Genomic DNA, 18,836 nt, shown 5'->3' on the forward strand with positions numbered 1-18,836 from the left:
ATTATTGTGTTAGTTTTTGTTTTTTATCCTATCATTAGGAAATAACTAACCTATTTTGTCAAATATTTTTTGTTTTTTACACAAAAATTCATATATAATTGTGTGTCAAATTTTAATTTTATAAAAACAAAAATTATATTTATTATGCAAGTAAAAATCCATCACAGAACAATCTTAATTAATTAAATACATGTTTTTTTAAACCTACTATTTTAAAAATCCGCAATTAAAAGTGTTTTCTTAATTTTTTTTAAAAAACTCGCAAAGGTTAAAGTTATTATAATGCCAATCACACACTTCTCTTGCTTGCCAGACCAAGGTGGATCTCTAACTAGATCAAGGCTTCAATTTCCGAGTTAGGAGGAGTAAATTATATTTTTTTTATTTTGAGTTTTGAGAAATGAATTGGTTAATTAGTTATTCTTGTTTCAAAAACTAATAATTTAGTCCTTTCAATTTATTTTATGTTCCTTTTCAATTTATTTTGTTTTTTATTTTAGAGTAAGGCTCCATTTGGAATTGCATTCTAAATTGTGTTTCATAAAATAATTTTAAAATAAATAAATAAAATATTATTTTGATACATTTTCGAATAAGAAACACTTTAAAAAGCAATCGTTTCCACACTCTAAAACACATTTTAAATTACTTTGAGTATCCTATGATTTTTTAAATCTTCTATGACCAAGACCAAGGTTGCAAAGTGTGATATTTAAGAATGACTAAAGTAATTTACTCTTTATCTTATTTAAAAAATAAAAAATAAATAGATATTACGGAAAGATAGGCAAGAAAAAGAAAGAAACTCTTTAAAATAAAAATAAAAATAATAAATTAAACATGATCAACACTGGCTAAAAGACTAAATAATTAACATTTGAAACAAGGACTAATTAACTCATTTCAAAAAACTAGAGGGACTAATTTTATAATTTACTCCTAGGAGAAGAGTGAGAGGCACCACCCTCGCCATTCGACCTGCATGCGCGTAGCGAGAGCGCTAGACAACTAATAGTTCAGCTGCATACAAGCATTTGGTACAGGCAAAGGATAATGGCTAGTTCAAACTTGAGAAGTGTATAACTAACAAGCATCTACCCATTCAAGTGCCAAATTATCCAGTCTTCTTCACACTCAATAATTTATCCATTTTAGTTCCTTGTAGTTAGAGTTGCAATGGGAAACTTTATTTGGCATCATTACAAAGTTTAGAAGACTCAAAAACTGACTTGTAAAGTGGAAAAACATGTCACTATTGTTGTAGAATTATGACAAGATTCTAAGAGAGAATGCAGATCTCCTGTCTTCTTGCTCCATATTGATCAAATATACTAATTAATAATACCCGGTTTTTTTTTTTTCGATTAATGTAGATATCTAGATCAATTAGCACGTTCCTCAACTAATCTAACGGTTTCTGAAATTTCCAAAGATAAAATAGGTCATTAGAGTGAGCAAGCAAAAGTAGACAGTTCATGAAATCATGATAAACACAGACTTCACTTGTATATTTATTTCTTACAGTAACTTTTCTTGTTTTTTTTTGTTACATAGAAGAGGTGGTCGATCGCTCATGTAGTACAAACGAAACATGAAGAGTAATATTTCTTTTAGAATAGTTGGAGTCCAAGTTTTTCACCTGTGCTTTTGATTCAATTAGAGATGATCATTTTTTGTTCGGTTTGATTTTTATTAAAAAAAGTAATTAAATTGAAAATTTTTTAAAAAAACCGAAACTGAGTCAAACCGACCGGTTTAGGTTCAATTTAGTTTTTTAGGACCAAAACGGGTTCAAACCGGTTTGGCTCGGTTTTTCAGTTTGGCTCGGTTTTTTCCGGTTTGGCTTGATTTTTTTGGTTTGACTTGGTTTTTTCGATTTGGCTCGGTTTTTTGTCGGTTTGGCTTGTTTTTTTTCCAATTTAGGTCCAGTTCGTTTCGGTTTTTTCAGTTTTAGGCTTATAAAACCGAACCGAATTGGCCGGTTTTTTAAAATTTTAATCGGTTTAATTGGGTTTTTTTTCATGGTTTGGTTTTTTCATGTTTTTTTCTGGTTTTCTCGGTTTTTCAATTTTTTTCTCACCCCAAAATTCAATTAATATCCTCTCTCATTCATGAAACATAAAATATTTTACCCTTTATGACAATCTCCGTGAGCCAATCCATCGAAAACTACATGTAATATTTATATTTAAAAAATAAGATGCAAAATTAAAATTTATTCTTTTTTAGTTTGCTTTAGAATAAAACAAAGAAAAACATATTGCAACTTGGAAATTATTAAAATCTGAATTGTTGAAATAAATAGATAAAAAAGTAAATGAAGAAAAGCACAAGAAATTAGAACCTTAAAACTACAATCCCTAGAAACCCATCCCTTTCTATCTCTCATATGATGTTTCAAAGAAAAACTATTTTCTTTTTAATGGCTGCCGGTTGCTACAGTAACAGGAAAGAGATTATTTTTTTTGGACTTATTTACACCAATACCACCATTGATTTTCTTAGTGTTTTTTTCTGTATTTTTATCCTATTATAGATGCTCTAGCCAAACCTTCCCTTTAAATCAAAATAGAAAAATATGTTATGATACATTTCGTAAAATTTTATTCCGATTCAATATTCGGATTAGAGTTATGTTAAATATCATAAAACTAAATAATAAATAATTTTACATAAAAAATCTAAATTTATATATAATTTTATTTACTTAGATCATCAAGATATTCATAATACAATTTTTCAATCAGCTTTCCTCCTCTTTTGGTTAAAAGCTATGCAATTATCAATTATACACAGGGTTAATACCGACAGTTAGCGTTATTTATATTTACATGTAAAATTATATATTAATTTATTTTGATTTTTTTCTATTTTTCTAAATACTTTCACCCTAAATTTACATAAATTCTTCCTTTAAAATAATTATTCTATCCTATCAAGAAGTTTATGTGATTTATCACTAATTAATATTTTTTATACTGATTTTATTATTTTCTCTCATCTAAAATTTAAGTTAATTTATTAAAGATGTTCATCTTAAATCACAATAATTTTTCTCATAGTTTATCATTTTCTAATTAAAATTTTTTGTATTTAAAACTGATTTACTAGTTTTTAGGTTACAGGTTTATAGAAACAAACTATTAATGCCAATTTCTAACAACACTGTATTGAATAACAAAATTAAAAAAAAAACATTAATTACTGGGAAAAAAAAACATACTATTCCAATTCAAAGTGATTTGTGTGGGAAACAACAGCATGTTATCCCTACCTTTTAGGTTTTTATTAATTTAAAGAAAGAGAGCATTGCAAGTATAATTACACATGTGGCAACCAGATACAATTTTTTTTTCCGCCATGGATACAGCTAGTTTATAGGTTCGGATTATACTGCAAATAGGATTATTTTTTTAAAATGTAATAAAAAAAATTAATCCATAGAAAATTATTTAGTGTTGTTATTAAATTTAGTATAATAAATTAAATAAATTGTACAGCAATATTAAATAAACTCTAACAAGGCAATGCACTGATGTTTCTTTTTAAAACGTTTTTTTATATTTAAAGTCAGTACGTATTATTGATTTTATTTATTGTAATTATTATTGAAAAGACTTTCCGTCTTGATATAGGTGCATTGAAAGCCATTAAAAAAAGCATTGGAAGATGAGGTAATATTCTTTGTAAGATACGAGATGCCTTACCTGTCCATGCATTTTAGTATATTTTATGTGAACGTGGTTTGCACTGTATCTTTAAATGTATTCTTGTTCCATCAAGTTATTATTTTTATATTTAAAAAATATTTAAAAAAATTAATTTTTTTTTATTTTTTTACTTTAAATTATTTTTTTAGTGTTTTTATATTTTTTAATATGTTAATATTAAAAATAATTTTTAAAAAATAAAAAATATTATTTTAATATATTTCCGAATAAAAATTACTTTGAGAAGTAAACTCTACTATATTAAAAAAAATTTATAGTTTGTTTGGTATTGTAATAGTGGTTATTTTTTAAATATTTTTTATTTTAAAATACAAAACAATCTAAAAATAATTTTAAAAATTAATTTGAATTTTTTTTTTCAAAAATAATTCCCAACCGTTAAAAAACACAGGATCTTGACAATCAACATGTGTGTTATGTGTGTTGCCTCTCCTTGGCGTATTTGATGTGGTGTGGATAACGAAAAGGACTCCCAATCCACACCTTTAATTACACGAAGCCCCTCTCTTGGCCCACTCTCCCTCTAGCCCGGCTATGGGTTCCAGCCCTGCATCACGCCCCTTTTATCCTGATCAAAATTAATTAACCCACTTTAAATTTATAACAAAACCCACATTAAGTATAAAGGGGAAAACACTTTACTTTACACCTATTATCGGATTATAAGTAATATTTTTCTTTCATTTTGACTCTTTTTTTTCCTTTTGTTATTGATTGTTTTAATTTATTATTTATATAATGTGTTTACAAGGATTTAAAGTTAATGATTTATTTTAATTTGTTTTTTATATAATTATTACAGTATTAAAAAAAAATTATTGGCATTAAGATAATATCCGGAAAGCATCAAAGTATCATGATATGATCTATTTAAAAAAATAGTTAAATATAATTTTTTTTTTAAATTAGGTTATTAAACTTTATGGAGTCAATAACTTAATTTGTGAGTTTGACGAATTAATCATGGTTATCCCGGTTTGCGGGTTTAGCAGAGTAATTTTTTTCTAATTGAACTTGATTATGATTATATGATTGTTTATGTTTATTTTTATTTTTATTGTATGATTAAAAAAATAGTTAAAAAAAAACATGTTATTAAATTTTAAAAAGTTCATAGGTTTGTTGATAGGTATGACAAGTTTAACTTTTTTTTTAATAAATTTATTTTTTTCAATCTCATCTTTTGATGTTCATCTGATTGAAAATTAAGTTTCATAATTTATTTCAATTTACTTTCTATGAGGTCATAGTTTTTTAAAAAAATTAAATATTAGTTTAATACTCAATTTTATGATCATTGATTTTTTTTTTATTATGTAGTTAAATAAAAATAGTTCAGAAAAAACAAGTTATTAATTCTAATAGAGTCCATTACTCGGTTTGCAGGTTTGACGTGTTGAACTGGGTTACCCGATTCACGGATTTACCCATCAAACTTGATATGTTTGTTTTTTAGTTTTTGATTCCTTAATTTTTTCTAATAGTTTTTTCACTTTTCTTTAATATTGAATTGGTTGAGAAATGAAATTCGTAGTTTATATTTTTCTATTTTGTATAGGTTTATCACGATCTCAAATAAATATTTTTTTAGGATTGATGCTCAATTTTAAAGGCATATAATGTTATCTTAAAATTTAATAAAAATAATTTATAAAAACAATAAAGTTATTAAAATTATTGAAACCTATAACTTAGATCACAGAGTGACTAAAGTTGATTTAATTTGACTTCATCTTAATATTAAAAAACAAAAGTCGTTTTAATTTTTTTTTGAAAGCTATATCATGTTCGATAATCATTTAAATTGTTTGTAAACTTATTAAATTAAATAATTTATTTTGAATCAACTTTTATATAGTTTAATTTAAAATTTAAATTAAATAAAAAATTAAATTAATAGATTTTAAGATTTAACGCTTAATTGGATTTAATGATCTTGAAAAAAAAAACTTTGTACTCTCAACTCTTTTTAATTTTTTTTTTAAATAATATGATTCACAGCGTCCTACTAAAAAGCGGCGAATCATTAAATGCACAAAAGCTGCGATTTTACAAAGCAACTCCCCTCTGCATTTTTTTTAGCTACCTTTGAAAAGTAAATCAACCAGAAAGTGGCCCTGATCTTCCGGGCATAAATAAATAAAAACCGGTCCTCTAATTATACGTGATTTCAGTTGATTTCTTAAACTTCAGAATTAATAATGTCACCTCGGAACAATTGGATTTGACTCTGTTTTATCCTCCACCAAAACTTCTAAAAGCTCTCTCTCTATTTTTGTTATTTTGTTTACGCAAGCTAGTATTAGCATTACTTTTTTAGCATAAAAACCGTACTTATTAGCAATAGCAGGGGGTGAAAATCTATATTTTTAACACTTTTTTTTTAATGTTATACTTGATAGAGATTGTTCAATTTTCATATTTAAAAAAGCTTTTTTTGAGCTTTCTCATCACAATCATTTTATTTATTGTGACATAAACCAATTATGAAATTTAATAAATCTTAAAATCCAAGATATTTTTAAATAAAATTGGTGTGTTGGATAATTGGTTAATCTCTTAGTTCAAGTAATCTGATTCATTCTTTCTTATCAATGCGTTTGATGGCTTGATACGAAAAGTTCATGTAGTTGAAAGGTGGCAGCAGGTAGTGTCTAGTAGTTAGTATTTGTAAAAAGTTCCATTTGATGAATGTAGGGACTTTCCAGTGCTTAAATCAGTAACTTGTAGAGAGAGAAAGTGTAATGATAATTTAGAGATATATGCTTAAAGTGTTAAGAATGAGGGATTATAAACCTTAAGTTTGAAGGATTCATGGTGTATTTATGATCCATGAATTTTATCATTTTGTGGAGAAGAGAGGCTAAAGTGTAATTTCACTTTTGTGATATTTTGAGTCGTATTTCACTCAAAATAACACAACTGGATTTATATAAAATATTGAGGGACTCGCATGATGTCTTGAAAAAAATTATCATTAGAGTGTTGGGTTTGGATGAGGTTTCAGAGCCCATTAAATATGAAAAATAAATCCAAGTGCGCTGCCTTGACCCAGGTATGTTAGGTTCAGACATGGTAACCCGAGCCCACCAGGATGTTGGGGTGCATGCCTAGCACTAGAGGTGTTGGCTCTGCTGGGCAGCATGTCCACCACTAGCTGAGCAGCACCTCGACAAAGCTGGATGTGTCACTCTCAGCACTAAGGGTGTTGTGCAACATGTTGAGCTTGAACGTGACAATTCAAACTCACACGAGTACTGGGCGCATGCTCATCACCAAGGGTGTTAGGCAGCACACCCAACAAGGCTGGCCATCCATCCATTAATGGGCTTGCGCCCTGATAGGCTCGAGCACCATGCCTGAGCCCATGCACCCTGATAGAAGTTGGGTTCGGACGTGGTAGCTTGAGCCCATAAAAATATTTTTAAGCTTTTTAAAAGTATTTTTTTGTACCCATTAAATTTAAATCCATCAAAATCCATACAACACTAAGAAGGATTTTTTTTTAAAGCCTATTTAATAACTCCTTTTAGCTTTTTGTTTATTAAAACACAAGGTATATACATGTTATTAAAATAATATTTTTTTACATGAGCCATGTAATGACACATATATATGTTTCTTCTTGTATAAAATGCACTCTCAATTGCAATCTTAACCAAACTTTTATTTTTCCCTTTAAACATTATAATAATATCTCTGTAAATGAAATATTTTCTTAAATGTTGCTCTCTCCCTTCTATAGGCACAAAACAACCTTTAAACCGACTATATTATTATATGAAAAACAAGTCTATATTATTATATGAAGATGCCCTTTCATATAGTAATAGGGTAATTTTGGCTGATGTTAATTTTTAATGAGCAAATTTATATAGCTAGATGACTGATTTAAACTTTTTTTTTTTTAAATATCTGATAGAGAGAGAGAGAGAGAGGGAGTATGTCCTCTTCTCAATTTCGCCTATAAATATCCAAACCAGCCGCGCTTGGCTCAAAATAAAAACGAACGCCTCCTCTTCTCGCCAGCCCCTCTCTCTAGTCTCTACTATTCAGCCAGACCATCCACAACTCTCACTATTTCCCTGCAGAACTCCTCCTTTCCTGAGAGAGAAAGAACGAGATATTTTTTAGAGAGAGAAAGTAATGGATGCGTACGCGCTGCATCTAGCGATGGCGGCTCTAGTAGGAGCATCATTTGTGGCAGTATCCGCTTATTATATGCACCGCAAAACCCTAACTCAACTCCTCGAGTTCGCCAAGACGGTAGAGAGAGAACGAGAAAGAGACGACAACTCCGACGGCGGAGGATCGTCGCCGCAGAATTTGAAAAAGCGTAGGAGTCACGGACGGAGGAAAGGGAGTAACGGTCACTACGACACCCGTGGCTCAGCTTCGTTACCGGATGTGACGGCAATTTCTGGTGGTGGAATTGATGGAGAGGAGAAACGTAACGGTCAGGTGCTTTATGTCGAAGGGATTCCGGCTGGATTGCCTAGGCTTCATACTTTGCTTGAAGGTATGACCATGCCGGACTTCTCGCCGGAGTGAATATTTTAAGCTCGGCTTGAATTCGACGGCTCTGATAATTTAATTTATAATAATCTATAACAGCGCAATTAAATGATACTTCACGAGTATTTTAGATTAAATTAATAACTCTGTTGTGTGTATTCAATATAATATATTTATGTGAATGGTTGATTCCTGGTTTGTATTTAATATGATTGCTGCTTGTGGAGATTATTAGAATTGTTGAAATGCCTGCGAGAGTAAGGAGTTGGGGTTTTAAGGTAAATTTAAAACCCCGAGCATTTAAAAGTACAAGTCCCTGGTTTCTGGTCAAAGTTCTTACCTATCAATTTTTTGAAAGAAATTTGCATTATAAATAATCACCAGTTTGCAATTATTAAGGGTGATGCTAAAAGAGGGATGAACAAATAAAAAATAGATTATGCATGGATTTTAAACCAAGCAATACCAGAATCATCTTTATTATTATCTAGCTTGAAGAAGAGGTAAAGTGTAAGAAATTATTATCTGCTATGAATTCTCGGGGTAGAAAGCTCATCATTCATGAGGAAATCTATATGTGGCAAAGGCAAATAAGAAAACTAAACTTTGGGATTAAACTAAACCGTCTTGATAAACACATTGGAAATGCTCCAGAGTCCTATTGGCTTCTTTATCTAGCCAATTACAGTTGTCCTCCAACAATTGAACTTTGCTGCTCTTCTCTGTGCCTTCTAATAAAAACCTACTCCCTCTTTGCCCTTTTTAGCTATAGCTTCAAATGGTAGTAACTCGAAATGACTTGGAATTCTATTGCAATTTTCTTTTCTTTATTTTTTATTTTTCACCTTTTCATTAGAGGTGGAGAGTTGTAATCCTGTTTGCTGAATAAATCCAGTATTGTTCTGTCCCAGGGAAATCTGCTGGACATGTCAAGAGACTTGGAAGTTTTATCAGACCAACTTCTCCAAAGTCTCCTGGTGCCAGTGCGAGTGCCTTTGACAGCGTGGAAGGATCAGATGATGGAGATAATATGACTGGCAATTCTAAACTAGACACTACATATCTGCATATCAATGGAAATGCTGTGAGTTTTTGATCTTGCAAATGCATATCACTCTCTCTAACATGTGCATGTGTGCACAATTAATGCTCATTTTGACCTGAGTTTCCTTCCGTTCTTAATTTTGTGGCATGCATGTTTAGGATATAAAGGATGTTTTACCACAACACATTAATGCAAATGGAGACCAAATGCCTATACCTGCTTCAAGCATGATTCGATCCCATAGCGTGTCTGGTGACCTGCATGGTGTTCAGCCAGATCCTTTTGCAGCTGATATTCTAAGGAAAGAGCCAGAACAAGAAACTTTTGCTCGACTTAAAATTTCTCCTATGGGTATTGACTACTACTCATCTGTACTTGCTGTTAATTATCCTTGGTTTGGCTTGCTTTTTTCTTTTTTCATAGAATGGTGAATATCTAATGGGCTTGTCTTATCCTACTCAATGAATTTTTGAGCATAGTGTCTGAATTTGCTGCTAGACTCCATAACAGTGCATGTTGAATGGCTGCAAAAGGCAACCAGTTGCTTAAGTTTTATCATGAAACATACATATGTTTGTATGCAAGTTCTTTAAAAGGAATGATGCAGAATACACGTGTATTCTGCAATGTATACATGTATAAAATTTCTCTGCTCATCTCTACTTGTCTGTTTATTTTCTTAATTAATTTGTATGCGAGTCTATTTATTTGAATTATTCAAATTTTATTTTGTTTCAGCAGAGGTGCCATCACCAGATGAAGTGGATTCCTATATAGTTCTTCAAGAATGCCTTGAAATGCGAAAAAGATATGTATTCAAGGAAGCTATTGCTCCATGGGAGAAAGAAATTATTTCTGACCCTAGTACACCAAAGCCTAATCCTGACCCGTTCTCCTATACCCCAGAGGGAAAATCTGATGTGAGTATGTGTTTGATTTTGGCATTTTGTGGAACAACTAGTCAGGATTATGCTGCACTTACTTTTTTTTGATAATTTATACCTTCCATTTTTTTTTGCACAGCATTATTTTGAGATGCAAGATGGGGTCATCCATGTCTATCCAAATAAAGATTGTAAGCTATGAGCTTTGGTTTCTTGTTTGTTATGATTCAATCCTTGTTTCATTATGGGGATGTTATATGCTTACTTTTGTCATCTTTTCTCAGCTAAGGAAGAACTTTTTCCTGTTGCTGATGCAACAATGTTTTTCACTGATTTGCATCACATACTTCGAGTTATTGCGATTGGAAATATCAGGACTCTATGTCATCATCGGCTGAATCTCCTAGAACAAGTAGAAATTTTTTTCATTGACTGTCACAATTCATTAAGAGGTACTTTTCCTTAATAATTAGATCTCTGGCTCTATGGTTATCTTAATGTTTTTCAGAAATTCAACCTTCATCTGATGCTTAATGCGGATAGAGAGTTTCTCGCTCAGAAAAGTGCTCCACATCGTGACTTCTATAATGTCAGGAAAGTTGATACACATGTTCATCATTCTGCGTGCATGAACCAGAAACATCTTTTAAGGTTTATAAAGTCAAAATTGAGGAAAGAGCCTGACGAGGTAAAGATTTGGATTTCTCTGCTGATGCATTGTAGTCCCTTTTTTTCTTTCCTGAACTAAAACAATGTACACCTTTCTCTTCTTTTCTTTCACCATTGGCAATGGACCATTAATCATTGCCATATTCTTGTGCAATTAACCAGTACTTGAATATCATGTTCACATAAACATTATAATACAATCTGATTGTTAGGTGGATATTTATTACATATTTGTTGATTTCTTGTACTTTTTTTTACTGTTTCAGGTTGTGATTTTTCGAGATGGAACATACTTGACATTGAAAGAAGTGTTTGAGAGTTTGGATTTGACTGGGCAAGGAACTTTTATTGCTGTTCTCATTTTTATATTGTTGTATAGAGAATGGTGGTATCTTATCGACATTTGTTTGCACAGGTATGATCTCAATGTTGACCTTTTAGATGTTCACGCGGACAAGAGCACGTTTCATCGCTTTGATAAGTTCAACCTGAAGTACAATCCTTGTGGTCAGAGTAGGCTCAGGGAGATTTTCCTTAAACAAGATAACCTTATCCAAGGTACATCTTAATTTTTTCTCGAGTACAAAAGTACTGATTTCCTCTCTGATTGTGATTTCTTTTTTCTAGGTGGGTGGATAGAAGGTTCACTCCTTTGTGCTCTAGAAGCACAGTTGTGAAAAAAGAACATGGGCAATGAAAAAACATGCATTACTTCTTGTATAGGAAACTTTCTTCTAATCTATTCCCAAGGGAACAACCTAGTGGTTAAAAACTCAAAACTTCTTGCTTAGAGGTTCAGGTTACAGTTCTGTGATGATTGAGTGATGTTTTGTTGAAAGGGGAGGATTACCTCTTTTGTTTGTTGCTTAAGGCTGGTAGGCCTCCCAATGAACCACAAAAAAAGTTTCAATCCTAGTACTAAAATGTCACATATGTGACTCAAGTTTAATTTTACATGCTCAAATCTTACAGTGGTTACATGGTTCATTTTACATGCTTGCATCTTGTAGTGTTTACATGGTTCTTATGTCACGATGTTCTATATTGTTTTCCACTAGTTTGTAATTTCCCTGCTAATTATACTTTCTGCTTTGTCTTATCTATGCTTATTTCTGTATGTTGATGAGCAGGCCGTTTCCTTGGTGAACTGACAAAACAAGTCTTTTCTGATCTTGTTGCTAGTAAATATCAGGTACTTCTTTTTCCTATTTGTAGATGATTTTTATACATAGATGTAGATTCTGTTTTTTTTATTCTATTGTACATTTTTCAATGATATTTAAACTTGTGATATTGCATATTCTTTGTTAAATGCTTGAAAGCAGTAGTACATTCGAGATCGTTTGGTAAAAATTTGTTGCCTACAGCGATCAAGAAATGTCAGTGACACCAAATTCATGATTTAAGACCATGTTTCTTTGTTGTGTTTCTGTTTTTGTTTTTTCTTTTCTCGTTCTCTAGAATTGATCTGATTAGAAAGATATGCTTAGAAGGTATATTTTAGTTTTTGGATACGAAATTCTTGAATTTTATAGTCATGAATTTAGAGTGAGTCAGGATTTGAGGTGTTGGTTTATTACTACACACACCATGCTAATCATGACAGGAGTGATGAACTTGTACCATAACATTAATGTAAGAGAGTTTTGAAGCTTTTCTGATCATTGTATCTTGATAGTTTGCTTTACCAATCCTATCCTGATTGAGGCTCACATGCTGACATTATCTGCTCTTACTTTCATTAGAGGTTAACCAGATTAAATAGGAGAGAGGTGTTTCCTAAGAAGCATCTACAATATGCTTTTGCAATCACTTGCACTTTTCCATGTACTTGTTTTCAATGTTACTACTTATGCATGTAACATGTTTTTGTTATTGCAGATGGCTGAATATAGAATATCAATATATGGTAGAAAGCAAAGTGAATGGGACCAATTGGCTAGTTGGATAGTGAATAATGAATTGTACAGCGAAAATGTTGTTTGGTTAATCCAGGTATTGACTCAATATATCTAAATCCCTATTAATGAAGGTTATTTTTTAAGATATATTCGGGGAGGCTTTTACCTTGTTCCATTTTATATCGATGTGTGTCATGTGCTCATGTGATGTTAATTCACATAACTTGCACATTATTATTGATATCCCTGTTTCACACTGTGAAATTAATTCCAATTCTTTATTAGCATGTCTCCCCTCCTTTTGGCACTGTGAACTTAAGCTCAAGGAAGCATCTAAAAGCTTACACTTTTATCATTTTTTTTTGTTTCTTAATAGCAGAACCTTTGCAAAGGTGTTTAGCTAGCTGAATGACTCTGGGGTTTTTGACTGGTGGTTGAGCATTTGGTTTACTATGAGATGCCAAGACCTGTATAAAAAATTGAGGCAGTATTTAATTTCATGTTGTGTAATATCTTGTGCATTTTCAGCTTCCAAGACTGTATAATATCTACAAGGAAATGGGGATTGTGACATCATTTCAGAATATTCTTGATAATATCTTTATGCCGCTTTTCGAGGTTACAGTTGATCCAGATTCGCATCCTCAGCTGCATGTTTTCTTAAAACAGGTTTGCCATTTTCTAAACAGACTATTATTTTTCAGATAGCATCACAGGGTGTACAAGATATTTTCTTCGAATTGAAATACTGAAAGTATTTGTGGTGCTCACCACCTCCATTTTATCACCAAACTAGTAGCAACTCCCGTGGCCTTTCTTGTTGTGATGTTCAGAGGATCTAGTAGTTATGTATGAAGACAATTAAAATCATCAACTGGCATGACTATGATATGAGTTATTGATAACAGATTTAGTCCCGCTCAGTTAGTAGTTCTTTTCTGTTTTCAGATGACATTGGTGTTTTTATTTGTCTTCATTTTTGTTGTGTATATGCACATTGTATGTGCTTCCCTTTACTACATTACTAAAATAAAGGGGGCTTAACTACAATGTTCCTTGCTGCAATGTGCTATTTTTTCTCATCTGTTTGTTTTATTGGGAAGCGTTGTTGAATGAAGATCACAAGTCAATGAGATGTCTGCCAGAATAATTTTTCAACAAGTGTAACTGGGAAAATCTGGCACGGTTGTCAATGAAAACGTGTGACTTGGAACTTTATGATGGATCAAGTACAATAAGCAAGTAATACAATTACCTGGGGTGGTTGCGGGATGTTAAAATTTCATCATCTTTTGTTTCCTCCTTTGAAAACATAACCTGAACCTACTATCCTTGCAGAGATCATTATGAGGCTCTAAGGGTGTTTGACATCCAACTTTATTTACCCCTTTTATTAATTAATGGCGAGCTTATCATTTGTTTTAATTCTCAGGTTGTTGGGTTGGACTTGGTTGATGATGAAAGCAAACCTGAAAGACGCCCGACGAAGCACATGCCTACACCAGCGCAATGGACCAATGTGTTCAATCCTGCGTTTTCATATTATGTTTATTACTGTTATGCCAACCTCTACACATTAAACAAGGTCCCTGTTATGCTTCAAAAACAGAAACAATACTTTATCGTAAATAGTTGTCTTGCATGTTTTGCCATGATTTTTCCTTTTCTTGTCGTGATATCTTCAGTCTCAAACAAGAAAAGTAATTCTAGTTTTTTACATTTGGATGTCATGATCTAGATTGAACTTCTGCCACATAAGATAGAAAATGTAACCATCAAAATGGTTTCATGTTTTCTGAACATGGATTAGTAGCTTTTCTTGCAGCTCGATCTGACATTCCTTCCCAATGTTTCTACTAGCAGCTGTTCTCTTCCTGACTTTCTGATTAATAATTGCTAAATGCTAGTGCTTTCCTCTTGATGTAACATTTCCTAACCTATTTCAACGTTGTTTTTCAGCTTCGTGAGTCAAAGGGCATGACAACTATCAAATTCCGTCCCCATTCTGGAGAGGTATTCATTTCAGCTTCCTTTTACTTGCACAAATGTTGAGATTTTCTGCTGCCTCACATAAATAACCTTTTTCAGGCTGGTGATATTGATCATCTTGCTGCCACATTTCTTACATGTCATAATATCGCCCATGGGATCAATTTGAGGAAATCTCCAGTACTTCAATATTTGTATTATCTGGCACAGGTATGGAAGATATATTCTTTTTATTATGATTATTATATTACATTGATTTTATGTACTTTGTTTTTTGTGACATTAATGGGCAACGGTACCTTTTTTATTTTATTTTATTTAATACAGATTGGCTTGGCTATGTCTCCTCTGAGCAACAATTCCTTATTTTTAGACTACCATAGGAACCCTTTCCCTATGTTTTTCTTAAGGGGTCTCAATGTTTCCCTTTCAACCGATGATCCGCTCCAAATCCATTTAACAAAAGAGCCCTTGGTGGAAGAATATAGCATAGCTGCTTCTGTAAGTTCTCCTTTTCTCACCTGAAGTGAAAGATTTGTGAGGTCAAATACATTATCACAAGCTTTCTTGACAGGTGTGGAAGTTGAGTTCATGCGATCTGTGTGAGATTGCCCGAAATTCAGTCTACCAATCAGGTTTCTCGCATGCTTTGAAGGTAAGTTCTTAGCTTGATTTAAGATTCTGAAATTTATAAAAGAAAGGATCTGGTGCTGGTGCCACAAGTTTTGTTATGGAAAAGAATCATATAAAACGGTCAACATCTTTGATGTTTTCCATTTATAGTCACTAAGTTCCCTGGTTTCCTTCATCGTAATCATTGAGTTGCTTGATTGATTACTCTTTTTTTATTTCATCGACTAACTTTGTACCAAGAGTGTTTATTCTCTTAATTTATAAGCTTAACAAGTTAAATAGCCTGAGATGGGGATGAGAATATTCAAATTGGCCATGAAAAGATTTTTCCTTTCAGGTATTGCTTTCAAAATATCATTTGTTGCCCATGCCTAAGAAGAATAATAAAGATGTATTTGCAAATATTGTGTGTAAGCAAAATAAATATCTTTTCTTGGATTCATTTCCATGGGGAACCTAGTCTGACTTGGGTTTTGGGTTGTCTTTGAAGGGGAACCATCATAAATGAACTGAATGTATTGAAATGGGTACATCTTATGACCAGACCAATTCATGTGCTCTAAATATATCAATGTCTGTTGTGCTACTTTGATTTCAATCGAACAAAATATGAGGGTTTATGATTTATATAGTAAATGCTTTTAAATCTAATCTCTGGGCATTTGCCTTTGAAATTTCTGCTTCAGTCGCACTGGATTGGTAAAGAGTACTACAAGAGAGGACCAGATGGAAATGATATTCACAAGACAAATGTGCCTCATATCCGGGTGGAATTTCGAGACACGGTATGGACCTGATTCCTAACCTTGTCATATTGACTTGTTCAAACAAGAAGCGATGAACTTTTGCCTGGGTTGTTCAAAGGTTGTCTCTTTTTTAACTATACACAATGAGTGGGCAATGCCCTCTTGAAGCACTAGGATGTCAAATTCCTTGACGCAGTATGGAGAGGAAACAGCAAGAATGAAGTTGGAACAAAGATAGTATAAATAAGAACCTCAAGTTTCGGTGCATATTTTAGAACTTCACCATTTGCTCATGTTCACAACCTATTTATACCAGGGAGATTCTTTGTTATTACGGCAACTTAGCTATCAAGTAATGATGACTGCTTTATCATTGAGCAAAAAAATAATAATAAAATAACGCTAAGCTCCTCCATCATCTCCTTAGTTAGTAAGCAAGATATATATAAGAAAATATAGTAAGCTCCTGCATCAATCCTGCACCCCCAACCCCTCTCCCATAACTAATCCCTCACTTTTTTTTTTGTGCTACTCCTTTTGGCTTCATTTACTTTTTATCCGAAGGAGAAGCAAATAGGTAGACCATTGTGTAATCAGAGTGATGCACATGTGGAAGGTCAGGTCGCAAGCAGCTTTCATATTCATATGCTTCTCCTGATTTTTGTTTTCTGCCGAAACATTTTTGTCCTGATGGGTTAGATTTAACCAATGAGATACTTTCCTTGCAGATATGGAGAGATGAGATGCGGCAGGTTTATCTTGGCAAGGCCATTATCCCCAAAGAAGTGGACAAGTAAATAGTGGAGAGCTGCCTTAGCCCATTCTTACGTGCTTGCTTACTTAAATTACAAAGGTGCTATCAGATTCCATACCCTTTTACATTATCATCTTTTTGGCTGAACCGAGTTTGATAAACTGGGCTTCTATTATTGTCGCAGTGGGTCAACAGAATTCTGCTTGCTCATTAAACATGAGATAAGCTGTATACTATGATCGTTGCATTTGAGATGATCATTCACAGCCTCCATAAAAAAAAGGGAATGGCTTTGTGCAGAGCAACGAAGCTAACAGATGCTTACAAGGTTTGAGAACGAGGGCTATGCAAATGATGCAGTTGTTGACTTGGTGGTCTGCTGTTATCAATAAGATGCCAATCTTGAGCCAAAACAAATATATTAGGTAGAGGTTTAAGAATAAAATTATGAGGCATAGTAAGAGTTTTGTATGGTTCACTCGTTGCAATGTCAGATGATAGTGTAGCCAATAGCAAGAAGGAAAAGGATAGTCTCTTGCTTTAATTTTGTTTCTAGATGAATGCCCCCTCAAATTTTGGTTGAGTTTCATGCCATGCAGATGCTTATCATGAATTTGCCCAGCGGCGTGTAACCCAAAATTCTCTGGTAAGTTAAGTTCTCTTTTTTCACCGGGTATAATTCTTTTCTTATTTGCATCTTGTTTTGTTGGGGCCCGCCATTTTTTGCTATGCTAGTGTAGTAGTGACTGGTGAGATAGGGTCGGGACATGCTAAACCGTTGAAAGTTCTTGATAGGATTTAAATCTACGGCTCCCATCTTATTTTAAGTCTCAGTGACCTGGATCCATAGTGTGCTAAAGAAATGAATGCATACCATCCTTCTTGAATTCTGAAAGTTCCTAATGCTGTGTAAAACCATGAGGAAATTTCTTTTGAGAAATGATTTGCGCGTTCTGACATTTCCAAATTGGATCCTTGGATATTATAATTAGGAGTTGCTAGGTTATTTCATTAAAGTGAATGTAAAATCACAATATTTAGATCTCGATAACTCTTTAGTTGTCATTTGATCTGGGTCAAACTTGAATTGTGGAGTTGTTTTCTTGAAGTGAGAGAAATCAAAGGGCTAAAAAAATAAGAGGCCATGCGCGTAACTTCAAAGGCCACCTAAATAACAGACAATGCGCTTAACTTCAAAGGCCACGGTAAATAAAAATGTGGTTCGAAATTTTTTTAAAATAAATTAAGAAATAGTTTAAACATTAAAATGATGATGTACTGTATTGGTTTAGTTAGACTGAAATCTGTTATCTAGGATATGAACTTTACTAAATTAAATAATATTTTTTTATTTAATTATATGTTAAAAAATACTGAAGAATAATGCACAATCAACTAGATATTAAGGGTGTAATTATAAAAAAATTTAACAAAAACTTAATGAACTTGAAAAATAAAAAAATTAATGAACAAAAAAAGTCTGTAGAAGAATCTCTTTTATTACCAAATTGTATGGGAACATAATATTTATAAACACTTCTAAATAAAAAAACAATTTTAAAAATGGGTCTAGGTATCATTTAATTAGTTTGAAATTATATGGAAACCTTTCAGAATTCTTGACTTAATATTGAAAAAATGAAAAAGAGATAGGGGTGGTGTGTAAAAATATACTCCACCATAATTGTTATTGCTACTCATGGAGATTAACTCTTTACCAAGCTTGGACTTCAAATAAATAATTTGCGAGTTATTTTTATATAATTCAGTCGACTTGATAAATTTAAAAGTAACCTGGATGACTGATAAAAATATAATTTGAATTATTAAAAAAATCCAAGAGGATATCTTGTTTAAAAATACTTTGCAACATAATAAATCAATTTAAGTTTCGTGGATTAATCTGCTAAGCTCACGATCTTGATTACTTAACATGTTAAATTTGTGACTTGAATCATAAAATTTATTG

The 18,836-nt window shown here is 32.2% G+C and overlaps 1 protein-coding gene across 3 annotated transcripts; it reads left to right on the forward strand.

Annotated features, from left to right (window-relative positions):
- Window positions 1–7,708: 7,708 nt before the first annotated feature.
- On the forward strand, window positions 7,709–17,546 carry LOC133688325 (AMP deaminase-like). 3 transcript variants are annotated; one of them, XM_062107765.1, is made up of 20 exons: window positions 7,711–8,250; window positions 9,158–9,330; window positions 9,450–9,642; window positions 10,030–10,211; window positions 10,315–10,366; window positions 10,460–10,587; window positions 10,684–10,863; window positions 11,111–11,178; window positions 11,260–11,402; window positions 11,975–12,036; window positions 12,726–12,839; window positions 13,274–13,414; window positions 14,178–14,330; window positions 14,705–14,758; window positions 14,834–14,944; window positions 15,062–15,235; window positions 15,309–15,389; window positions 16,054–16,152; window positions 16,842–16,966; window positions 17,052–17,546. In XM_062107765.1, the coding sequence occupies exons 1-19, from the start codon at window positions 7,878–7,880 to the stop codon at window positions 16,908–16,910; spliced, it is 2,550 nt and encodes an 849-aa protein (XP_061963749.1). In that variant the 5' UTR covers window positions 7,711–7,877; the 3' UTR covers window positions 16,911–16,966; window positions 17,052–17,546. The 3 variants fall into 3 exon arrangements, with proteins under 3 accessions (XP_061963748.1, XP_061963749.1, XP_061963750.1); XM_062107766.1 differs by having other exon boundaries at window positions 10,033–10,211; XM_062107764.1 differs by having other exon boundaries at window positions 7,709–8,250; window positions 11,111–11,402.
- The last annotated feature ends 1,290 nt before the right edge of the window (window positions 17,547–18,836 follow it).

Source organism: Populus nigra, chromosome 3 (genome assembly GCF_951802175.1).
Source record: "Populus nigra chromosome 3, ddPopNigr1.1, whole genome shotgun sequence".
NCBI lineage: Eukaryota > Viridiplantae > Streptophyta > Magnoliopsida > Malpighiales > Salicaceae > Populus > Populus nigra.

Bases quoted from the DNA above. Each gene is read 5' to 3' on its own strand.
- LOC133688325 (XM_062107764.1), top strand. From the start codon at position 7,878: ATGGATGCGTACGCGCTGCATCTAGCGATGGCGGCTCTAGTAGGAGCA. The intron at 9,331-9,449 runs GTGAGTTTTTGA...ATGCATGTTTAG, and splicing joins TGCATATCAATGGAAATGCT to GATATAAAGGATGTTTTACC. The intron at 15,390-16,053 runs GTAAGTTCTTAG...TTTCTGCTTCAG, and splicing joins GTTTCTCGCATGCTTTGAAG to TCGCACTGGATTGGTAAAGA.